This window comes from Podarcis pityusensis (assembly GCF_964106645.2).
Source record: "Podarcis pityusensis genome assembly, chromosome: 7".
Lineage (NCBI taxonomy): Eukaryota > Metazoa > Chordata > Lepidosauria > Squamata > Lacertidae > Podarcis > Podarcis pityusensis.
In genome coordinates, this window is record NC_138031.1 from 42601093 (window position 1) to 42613227 (window position 12135).

At 41.1% G+C, this 12135-nt stretch overlaps 1 protein-coding gene across 4 annotated transcripts in view; it reads left to right on the forward strand.

Moving 5' to 3' along the window:
- The window catches only part of GAREM1 (GRB2 associated regulator of MAPK1 subtype 1), a 77355-nt gene extending 67523 nt beyond the window's left edge, over window positions 1–9832 (forward strand). For all 4 annotated transcript variants that reach the window (XM_081014426.1, XM_081014427.1, XM_081014429.1 and 1 more), the window contains 2 exons: window positions 842–1008; window positions 2220–9832. In XM_081014426.1, the coding sequence (XP_080870552.1) occupies window positions 842–1008; window positions 2220–3132 (1080 nt within the window). In that variant the 3' untranslated portion in view covers window positions 3133–9832. The remainder of the gene's footprint in view (window positions 1–841; window positions 1009–2219) is intronic.
- The last annotated feature ends 2303 nt before the right edge of the window (window positions 9833–12135 follow it).

Genomic DNA, 12135 nt, shown 5'->3' on the forward strand with positions numbered 1-12135 from the left:
TTAAAACACCAGTTTTAAAACGCTTGCAGTTTTCTGTGATAGCAACTCTAAATGATTTCCCATTTCCTACTGGGTAGTTGCATATTTTAATATTTTACCATGGCTTCTAGTTATGGAAGAAGAGGTTCTCCTTCACTCTAGTCTCCTCTTCAGACGTTTCTTGCTCACATAGGTAGACTGTTTGTATATGGGCACATGACCAAAGTAAGCTGGGTCCAGTAACATCTGTACCAGCTCATGCAATCCTTCAGTGGCTACCATATGCCCTCTGCTGGCAGCAGATAAGTAGACAGGCTATGCTTTCTATATGAATACATATCTGCTACTAAGAAGGCAATAACATTGTATTCCATTACTCAGGGTTTGCTTGTTTTTAACCACCTTTGTGGGCATTGCAGGATGAATACCACTCCTATTCCTCTTGTTTTGTGATCCTTAAAAAACTGGGACCTGAGCTGATGCATCTACCTCTGATTCCGATGAGGTTACCCACCTGGACTCTCAAGCCTTGTCTTAAATTCTTGCACACCAGGTGTGATGCGGGGGTGAAGAAAAAGAGCTGGGAAGTCACCCAGGAAATCCAGATCTTGCTTGATCAGTGCACTCACTAGGTGGGCTTAAGCAAGTCATTCTCTCTCAGCTTCTGTTCTGCATCTGTAGTAAGTACTGACCTGCTTTACAGGAGTGCTTTTTTCTGGGGGTACTCAAGGGTACACAGTACCTTTTTTATAGAAGAAAAGCACTGTTTACAGGGTTTCTGTATGGATTGCTGGTTACTTATGCGGTGTGCTTTGAACATACTAAAGTTCTGCCGAATGATAAAGTTTTATTTCCCTCCTAGGTCAGAGAAGAATGTAGACTCCTGAATGCCCCTCCTGTTCCTCCACGAAATTCAAAGCCAACATCCACCAGTCCATCTGTTCCTCCGCGGGCAAACAAACCAGCACGGCAGCAGACTCGTTCTCCTAGTCCAACACTCTCGTACTATTCATCAGGGCTGCACAACATGTAAGTATGGAACACTTCTGGCTCTCGGCCTTCTCTTGTTCATGAATGCTTACAGTAACTGTGGAGAACATCCTTCCAAGTTATTTCTTCAAACAGTTTTGTGCAAAGTTTCCCTGTAATAACTATACATTTAATAGGTAAGGTAATTTAGCCTCTTGTCTTAATAGATACCTTTGGGTTTTCCTTACAGCTTAAACAGTGGTACTTCGGGTTAAGTACTTAATTCGTTCCGGAGGTCCATACTTAACCTGAAACTGTTCTTAACCTGAAGCACCACTTTAACTAATGGGGCCTCCTGCTGCCACCGTGCCGCCAGAGCACAATTTCTGTTCTCATCCTGAAGCATAGTTCTTCACCTGAAGCACTATTTCTGGGTTAGCGGAGTCTGTAACCTGAAACGTATGTAACCCAAAGTACCACTGTATAAGGGAACAGTCACTGAAGTGGATTACTCCAGCCATTTAAAAAAACAACCCAACTCATTAGGGAATTCCAAATTACTGTAACAAGAAATCCCTGCAGTTTTGCACTGTGCTTTGAAAATTGGTCCACATGTAGATGGGCATACTATGGATTGTGAGGCACTGGATATTAATGTCAAAGGAAGCATTACAGTGCACTGTCATAGAGCACATGTTTTGCAAGTTCAGTCCCTTAGAATGAACATGAGAATTATCTCTCATATCTTTCTAGATCCTTCTACCTACTAGGTTTAAGGTACAGGGGCCAGACATCTGTTCTTTATTAAATTAGCAGAGTCCAGATTTCATTATTTCAGTTCAGAATACACAGTGTACCACCCTATTTCCCCCTATACATTTAGTCTAACATGCAATGTTAGATAACTTCGCAAGCTTTACTGGCATGATGAAAAGTGATTTTAAAAAACTTCCCATTGGTCTATAGCAGCAAGCTTAATCAATGTGGTGCCCTCCACTTAAGTGAACAAATTTGCTTAGAAATTACAAAATAATTGTCAGTACACTTAACTGCTTTTCAGGGAATGTGGGTGTTGTTTGGCTTTGCATGTCTCCCCCCAAGTCTAATTCCTGTGTTTGAATTTGTGATGTGCAAACAGTTCTGCAGAAGGGAAATTGTATAAAGACACTGACCGTCATCTTGACATAATGTAAGGCAAAGTAATAGCTTTCTCACATGACCACCAAGTACCAAAGTAATTATCTTTTTGCTTATCTTTAAAAAAAAAAAAGCAATGCTGCAGAAGGAGAAGCTGAGTCTGCCTCCGAGAGTGCTCCTGTTGCTTGCTATCCGTGCAGCACAGTGAAGGCTGACCTACACGATTTTGGCAACCTACTGCCTTTTGGAAGCCCCTCTGCTGATGCTCTGTCCTCCAGGCTGTCGTGGCCAAATCATTGTTCCGGAGCTGCTGAAGGCCTTAACAGGGGTGAATTTCTATTGGACCCAAGCAGGAGTTACAGTTATCCAAGACAGAAGACTCCTGGCACACCAAAGAGAAACTGCCCAGCAACTTTTACATTTGACTTGGATAGAAGTGAATTTCCTGTAGGGGACACCCTACCAGCTGCAGCAGAACCTGGTTGTGCAGTGCCCACTTGCCCAAAGTCGGCGAGTTACTCTCTCGAGTGCACCAATGAGAAGAGCCTGGCAGTCAGTAGCACACCGCAGTCTCTCTCGTGTCCTGCCTTACCCCCTCGTGCACCAAAAGCGGCAGATGAGAAGCCCGGCCTTGACTTGTGTCCACTGCCTTTCAGAATAGATGGTGCGGAGGAAGAGCCGCAGGCAGGCTCGCCAGACCTTTCTGAAGATCAGTACCTTGGCAAAAAGGGCATGCAAGACATCTTTGCCATCCCTTATCCTTTCTCATCTCCCCTCCACCTTCAGCTAGCACCAAGGTCCTGCGGCGACGGCTCTCCTTGGCAGCCCCCTGTGGATCTGTCTGGACTTTCAATAGAGGAAGTTTCTAAATCTCTGAGGTTTATAGGTTTATCTGAGGATGTCATATCCTTTTTCGTTACAGAGAAGATTGACGGCAACTTGCTTGTTCAGCTCAATGAAGAGATCCTTTTGGAGGACTTCAAGCTAAGCAAGTTGCAGGTTAAGAAAATACTGCAGTTCATTAACGGCTGGCGACCTAAAATGTAGTGCTACGAAGCCGGTGCAATAAAACTCAGAGAGAGGTGTGCCAGAAGCACCGGGGCTAACACACAGTCTCTCGTTTTTGTTTTTGCACTAAAATCCTCTGTTGCTCTTATGTAAATATAGTAGCAGGAAAAAAACATTCTTACTATGCAGATATTCTGAGTGGTGAGCAGACTCTTTTGTACATAGTAGAAACAGGGAGGTGTGCCTTGTGCATCCCTGAACATTCAGAAGCTGCTAAACAGTGGGCTTTAAAGGGAATTTAATTTGTACTCAGTGTAGTCTATTAAGACATTATATTTATTATTATTGATTAGGCAAAGCTGAACAGCACACAAATCACCTTGATTTTTGTGTGTTTACCAATAAATGTATTTCCTCTTGGGGGGTTTTTTGTTTTTGTTTTTTGTATTCTGATGGCTGCATACCTTGCCTTCAGTTCTGATTTATCCAGTGGTTAGTGTCCTTCTCCCGCTCGTTCTAATTGTTGGGATAGCATTCCGTTTATATGTGGGTTGTGATTAGAACCCTTTTCTGAATGAATCCATCTTCCAGAAGGAAATTCAAACCGCAAAAAAAAACCGACAAAGAATTTAGTAGCTTCGCGTCACCTCCAGATGAGTGCAAATTTCTCATTGAAAAGGCAATACAAGTTCACCACTTATTTCTCTGCCTAGTTGAAAACAGGGTTGGTTTTTATAGAGTTGTTGGCCTTTAGGAGAGCAATACTTACTGGTAATCCTCTGCTCTTAAATCTCTTGTGAGCTGTCACTGCCCTGCTCACACATGCATTGTTTTCCTTTCTGCCTTGTTATCCACCTGTGGCCTCTCTTTCTGCTCAGTTATAATTTACAGGGCGAGGAGGGGAAAAGAGAGGTAGCAAAAAACACATTCAGCTTCTACACACATGTATTTATATAGGCGCAATGATCTACGAACGCAGCATAATTTTCAAATAGCACTTGAGGGAGAAGGAAGGCCTTGGTCTTTCATATAGCTCTGTGGGAAGGGCAGGATTTGGGGTAGTTCAGCCCAAACAGTTTAGAAGTCATAGCCCTACCAATCTACTTCTCAGAATGGCCCCAGTTTGATTTACCATCGTACTGTTTCCCTTAGAAACTGTCGCAATCAAGGCAGGTATTCTTTTTTACCCAGTCGAGTTCTCTTGCATAGCAGATAACAGATACAGAAAGGGAGAGAATAAGCATAGGTTCCTTTCAGTGTTGGGGAGCAAAGGGGTTCTGAAATGCAGAAATGTGCTGTTCTGAAATGTGCTCTTTGTTTTACAGAATTTATTTTGGAAAAGGTTTTGTATTAGAGAAACAAAGAAAGATTTGGATTTCAAATGTGATTGAAACTACTTTGCATTCAATCTGAGCAAATTTTGATGGCTTGCATTAGTACAAATAACTGTTAGAGAACAATGCACCCATTGGCTTGGGTGTAAAATGCACACAAGGTGAGAATGATCTGCCTTGGAGTGCAAATTTTCAGGAAATAAGACACAGATGCAGCAGTTCAGTGGTTCATCCTAGATGCGTTGTATTGCTGCTGCTTCTCTAAGGTTTCTTAAAAAAACCATAATTAGGAAAGAGTGAAACTTAAACACTAACCTAAATTAAACGTGTTCACATTTCCCAAAACTAAATCTAGTCTAATCAAAATTAAGCTGATTAAATGATGATTAAAAAATGTTTATAGGAAGTAGAATAGTTGAGGTTACCCTCCTATTCTGGAAATAATATATGAATGTTTTAGGATCCTAATCTATGAAATGCATTTGACTATTTAAAAAGTGGGGTGAGGAGAATGCAAACTTGGCCCACATGGTGTGTGATGTATTTACCTAGCCAGCCTGTTTTCATTATGCTAGACAACAAATACATCAAAGTCTTAGGAAGGGAATCCAGGTCTTAACACAACACTACTAATCCCATTGCTTATTCATAAGAGTTAAACAGCTAGGATAAAGGATTTCATGTTTGTATTTAAAGCTTCCCCCCCCCCCCATCCAATCCTTAATGCAGTGTTTCTTAATGTGATATTTTCATTAATTTTTCTTCAGTTATCTTTGTTCATTGGGAAAAAAATGACTTAGGAAGCTTACAGAAGACTGCATGCTGTAATTGTGGGAGAAAGCTGAAGAAAGTTCTTGCCATTAGGGGGGAGATTGTAAACTGCTTGATTTTTTTTTAAAAAACACACACTTTGGGAACTTGATTAAAAGTACTTTCTCCATACATGAGTAGACTAGTGTAGTTAGGTGGATTCTCATGTGAGGAGATGTCAGTGATGATCCCAGGAATTCTCATGATGTAATGTCCGTCATCCCCCGTATCTCATAGGATTGCAAGCACTTCAGTGGCCAAGTACAGCACTGGACTGCATTTGTATAGGAAGAAATTCTATGGGGAATAGCCTGTACTTTAACTTCAGTGGCCCAGTTCACATGGAATGCTAAACCATGGGATAACCCTATGTGCACAATCTGGAATGAGCCAAAGTCTCTAGAGAACATCACCAGTACTTACTTTTATTTTCCCTTAATGTTGACTTGTTGTGTTATCCATAGTTCCTTTTTACTTACCGGTGCTTTTTTCTGGGGGTAATCAAGGTACACAGTACCAACACCTCTTTTTCTAAAAGCTTTTCTAGAAGAAAAGCACTGATAAGCACCATGGTTTAGTGTTATGTGTGAACATGGCCAATGGTTTCCGTTGTAAGGTCAGTTAACGTAAGGAAATTAATGGAAGGAGAGTTTCCTGACTCTTCCTCCCCTTGCAGCCTCCTGTGCCCCACGAAAAGACTCTAGAGCAGGCATGGCCAAACTTGGGCCTCCAGCTGTTTTGGGGCTACAATTCCCATCATCCCCGACCCTTGGTCCTGTTAGCTAGGGATGATGGGAGTTGTAGTCGCAAAACAGCTGGAGGGCCAAGTTTTGCCATGCCTGCTCTAGAGGATCATTGACCCTTCTGAGCAATAGGGGGGCTGCTAAGGAAAGAGAAAAACCTAAAATTGTCTTAGGATCCAACTTCTCTTAGATTCAACTTCTCTTAGCATCCAAGCCAAGCCAACATTCTTTCGGTTCATTCAGACAATCATGTCAAACCATTGTTGAGAAATTTTAACTGTGGTTTGGCATCATATAGCAAACCTTGGCAGTTGAGTACTTATCAGTTTGGAAGTAAAATTGCAGTTGCCTGACATCTTTGTTTCTGTTTTCAAAAACCTATTTGTACTTCAAGCAAGGGTTCCTGTGATAGCTCCTCACAGTGTATAATCCCTTGTGATTTGACAAGCGCTCACCACGTGGTTAAAATCTTTTAATAGTGAAGGGTTTGCAGGATGATGGGGGGGAAGGCAATGTTTCCAATTTCTAGCAAGTTTTCTCTTAATGGAAAACAATTCTGTGCTTTGGGCAACCTCAATCCTACCATAATCTTATGCATGTTTCCTAGGAGTAAGCCTCATTGAACACAATAGGATTTACTTCAATAACAAGTGTTTAGGATTGTGGTTCTGGTCTTGGTGTGGCATCAAAGCAGTTAATAATCCCATACCTTAATTTAATTTACAAATAAATCCATTCAGTTCATAAGTGCTATATGGCACACTGAATTTACCGTACTCTGTTTCATGTCTGGTTGTAACTTTATTGCCTTCTGGGTCATCATATTTAAGAAGTTAGTGAGAGCAGGTGTGGGAAACTGGTGACCTTTCAAATGTTGCTGAACAACTTCCAGCAGCCCTAGCAAGCATGGTCAATGGAGTTGTAGTTCAGCATCATCTGGGGGGCCAAACATTCCCCACACCTGACTTACGAGTGGTGAGATTAGTAGCGCACACACACTGCATGTCCTTTTATCCCAGACTTCGTAGTGACTCTCATTTCTGCATTGGAATGTTGTTGGGTTTTTTCCCCATATTCTGTTCTCTGCCTTTGCTTCCACAGATCATTGTTGTTGCCTTGTAGCGTTTTGAGAATTCGTTTGTCCCACCAGCATCACCCAGTAAAATATTTTTAACAATGTTAGTCTATTGGCGGATTAATGGCTGAGGGAGCATTCCTAAGCATTTGTGCACCACCCAAGGAGCAATACTAATCCTTTCAACCCTGACCACTTACACAAGGACTCCAGTGTCTCCTCACTCCCGAAGTATGTTCACAGATCTTGTTTCTTGCAGGATCAGAGATAGAATTTTTCCATGATGCCATGCGAATAGCATTCAGAGCAAGGGGAAGCACCCAGGCGGGCAGGCAGCATTCTTGCCGGGACAGTGCCTGCTCCTTGGCAGATTGCAACATAGGACTGGGAGGTGTAACAAGGACCTCTCATATGACTCAGTCCTCAACGTTAATCATGCAGCCTCCCATATATATTCTGATTAAAAGGAGTATCCCATCTTGTAGCCCGATGATGATGATGATTGAAACTTTATTTGCATCAGCCATAGGCCATAGCAACAAAAAAACCATTGTGATTTACACAGAACAAAATAAAAAGTCAGTTATATAAAACACAGTTTAGGGTCCTGAATCAGCCGTCAAATAGTGGACCTTATTCTGATTGCCCCAGCTAGAAACCTTGCAACCTTTGTAATCATCTGCTCCTCTTGATCTGCCAGGAGAAACGACACTGTGGCAGTGGTTGGGTGACCCAGAATGGTCAATAAAAGAGGCATGATAATATTGTTCCTCAGGTCTTTGTAAAGCGTGAACGCTAGGAGGGCATGTGCCACTGATTCGCCACTGATTATGGCCCCTGTTCTATTCATGTTTGATAAATAACTAAAGTGCTGGCTGAAAGCAGAATTGATGCTGCTTTTTGTTTCGGAGCAGTGCGATGGACATAGTTTTGTATTTAATCATCTTGCTGCAAAATCCCTTTATGTGCAGCACATTAATACCTTGTATAATAGTCCTTTATATATGGGTGTTCTTGTTTTCACAACAGGATTTCAGTAGGTTTTCCTTTAAATAGGAGGCAGTCTGGGAGTATTGAGGCCATCCATAAGATACCTGTAACTATTGCTCTGGTGTGGCTAATCCTATAGTGCAGTGTAATGTGTTTAGTTTCTTTAAGATGCTTACAGTGCAGCCCTAAGTCTGTTTACTTGGAAATAAGGCCCATCAAGTTCAGGAAGACTCCTGTGTGCATACTTGGGATGGAGCAGCCGTGCTTAAGTCTGTGGAACAATCTTCCAAGTAAGAATGGATTGTACATAGGGGCGGCATCAGACTGCTAATGGCAAAAACTAAAGCTTTAGGGCAGATGTGGAGAACTTTGGCCCTCCAGATGTTGCTGAACTACAGTGCCCACAGCCCCAGCAAACATGGGCAAATGCCAGAGATGATGGGAGTTGTCGTCCAGCAACTTCTAGAATGCCAAAGGGTTCCCACACTTGTCTTAGTGAATGTTTGCTTAATTGCATAAGGAAAATGCACTTTTGAAAGCCAAGGGGGCAACTAGATTTGGGGGGGGGGGGTTGTTAAAGCTAAATTTATAACAAAGTCCCATAATATGTCTATGACTATGGTATATATAATGCAGTATAATAAGATTTTATAATGGCAACAGTTTCATTAGAAGTAGCCACAATGATCGAGTCAGTGGTTTGGGTTGTAAGGTAAGTTAACTTCAGGACGTTCAGGAAAGGAAAGTTTTCCATCCCTTCTTCCTCCCTGTAGGTTATTAATGCAACCAGTTTGTTTTCAGATACAGTAGGAGGTGGAGAGATGTGTTGGCCAAACAGACTTAGGCACTTTACAGCATTGCTGAATGGATGTGGCTCTATCTTATCAGTTGATCTGCATTACCAGCATACACAAGTGTAAGTGGGTTCTTAACAGTTGCATCGAGAAACACAGTACTAAGTCATACCTGATGCAGTCTGGGCCATGAAAACTTCTTAATCCCGTAAGAGGTTTGGAGAAACAATCCTGCATCTGATTAATTACTTGTACTGCCTCGGGGAAACTAAAGGTGGCAAGAAAACCTTTTTAGTATGAGGAACAAGCTGCCTCTTAAGTGGCAGGGTGTGAGAGTGGGATGGATGCAGCTCAAAAAAAAAATGATACTCCCTTTCCTACCGCCACTACTAGTATTGTACTGGGGCAGTTGCAATATGAGCATTAACTTCCACAAATTTAAGGTGTGTCAGTTATGAAACTGAAATGTAACATTAGTATTTCAGCATGCAGTTGCCTTATAGTTGAAACACTACAAGATGAGACTATAAACAATAACAGCAAAGTAGTAAAAGACCCTTTTCATGCATACATCGTGCATAAATGAAACACATAAGGCTCAATAATATCTAGAACAAATGAGCTTTTTTAAAAAAATGGAACTCCTTTAATTCTTAAATAAAGAAGCTGATCAGACATTAAAGAATAATGGCAAAATTTTAGCTTCTGGGCTCAACTATTCAATTTCCAAATGGGTTCCATGTATGCCAAAAATAAATAAATTTCAAAACAAAACCCAATTTATTGGGTTAGTAAATATATTCTATTGTTAAAACTAAGTATGTGTTTGTGAAAGTATGTGCCGGTTTGATAATCTCTTTACAGGTTTTGGGGTGAGGAACATTTATTTAAACCAGAAGCAAATAAATAACCCTACTATGTATATGAACAAATGTCAATGGTGTATTGTAAGTATATATATAACTGTATATTAAAGATATTATTTTCATGATATTTTAAATGCGTAGAGTTTATTATTTCATCCAGAAGTTAAATGGACAGATTAGAAACACAGTATTGGCATGCTAAGGTCTTAATTGCTAGATTCTTTGGGTAAAATAATTGAAGTGAAACACAGGAGTTCTTAAAATGAATTTCTTTCATTAAGTTGGAATACTGCCAAAGTGCAAAGCTGATCAATTTGTCTGCATACTTATGAGATCTGTTTTTTTTAAAAAAGGACTGCTGGTTTTATTGCACATCTTGATCTCATCTATTTTCAGGACTGTTTCTTGGAATCTTTTTTTAAAATACTCTTGTGCAATCTTAATATATGCATCTGTGTCTCAGAATCTGTACAGATGTATGGTCTGGTTTCTGTCCTAATTCAGAAGTAATGGGAAACTGGTATAATCACAACTTGTTATCACTAATGATAGTTTAAACAAACTACAGTTCCATGAATTTGGACATCCTCGGAAGCTGTGATTACTTTAAAAAGGAAGCAGACTCTTTGCATTTCCTGTGGCATGTAAAAGAGGGGAAAATGTATGAGCCTGAGGCTCACCACAACTTGTTGGGGACTGTGATTTCCTGTTAAACTAGCCCTGTCCATTGCTAAGATCAGACTACTTCTGCTATTTCACTATTACTTGACCGCCAGTCAGAAGTATAGATGCACAGGTGGGTCTGCAACAAAATGTAATTGGGTGTTATGCCATGTGCTCCTTCAGTAGTTCATTCCATCACTTCCCCAAGTTTTCCATTTTTCTTTTCCGAATGACAGTAAAAAGTCCATGGCTACTAAGTATGCTCAGGCCTAATTTGGGTTTTGGAGAAAGGGTTTGCCCTCTTGGGCTTTTTGCATTTATTTTTTTTACCTTCTGCAAACCTTAAGAGTTTTTCTGAGAATACTCACACATCCCTTTTGTTACAACCATCCTAGTTTGCTATCGAAAGAGTTGCATTTGGGGCTGTGTTAGTGTTTAGAAGATTAGAGAAGATTTATGATTAGAAGATGGAGCATTTCCTCAGTCAGATGGATTTCTCCAACTTAGCATTAACTGTGATGCAGCATTTCATCTGAGCTCACACTAGCAGCCTGAGAAGCTGTGAAGTTGACCCATACTCCTGCTGCATTTCCAAGTGGCTTTCTCCCATCACTGTGCACACCAGCGCAAAAGTGTGTGTGCCTTCACTTGATTTCTTTCCCTGCGCCATGTGAAGCCATCATCTGTGCACCTGCAAAAGCCGCCCAAACTGTCCACAGCACAGCGTCGCTTCCATTTTCAAACTGGATGGGAGCTGGTTTCAAGAAAAACACATCAAAGAGGAGTTTTCCCTAAAAGCTGCAGGACACAGGTGGATTGAGGCTGATGATGTGTGAACCCAGCTTTAAAAAAAACAGTGGTAGGAGCATGTTGAGAGTCACAGTAAGTAGTAACATGAACATACCCTAATATTGATCAACCAAGATTTGCAAACCTATTTCTAACCTATAGTAGGTTAGTGCATTAACAACTTTTAAGATTCAATTTTTCAAAGGCTGAGTCACAACTGCCATAATACAGGGTTGCAAATTTCAGTCATGCCTACCATATGCAGCTTGACATTTTTAATCTGGGTTGTGTGCAGAGAACAGAAGGAATATAACCGCTAGCTGTTAGCACCCAAGAAATTGTGCAAGTGTTTATGTCATTTTAAAGAAAGCCGGTTTAGAAACTACCTGAATTTTTCCTGTGCATCCTGAACATCTTTAGATTTAGTTTCATTTTTTAATGTATGCTGTCGCTTAATATGTAGAACAAGCTCTAGGAGGATACCTTTTATTTCCCTCAAACACTTCTTCCAAGGAGCTAAAAGCAACCTAGATGGTAACCCCTTTTTATAATTACAGCAACCCTTTTGGGGGGCTGGGGAATCCAAGAAAAGCAGTAAACTTTGAAGCAGAGTGAAGATTTGAACTCTGTGCTCTCTAACCACAGTACTCCACTGGCATTCTCATTTCTTTGTGTCTTCCACCCTCAGAGAGGCTAGCTATTGTACTCCAAGGGGAACTCAGGTGCAAATATTTGAAGAACACTGCCAGCAGCTTTTTACGTCCTGATTATGGTTGTTTGGATCCAGCCAAGGTTTGTCTGCTGCCTGCCCACCTGGCAAGAGAGGAGGAGAGGAAGATGGGGAGATGGTGGTGGCAGAACCATCTGATGTACCGGCCGCATACTTTCTGAAGATATGTAAATGGTATGCAATTAATCTGTCCTCCAGTTCAGTGTGTTTCTCAGATGGTCGATAATATTTTACAGCTTAACCACCCC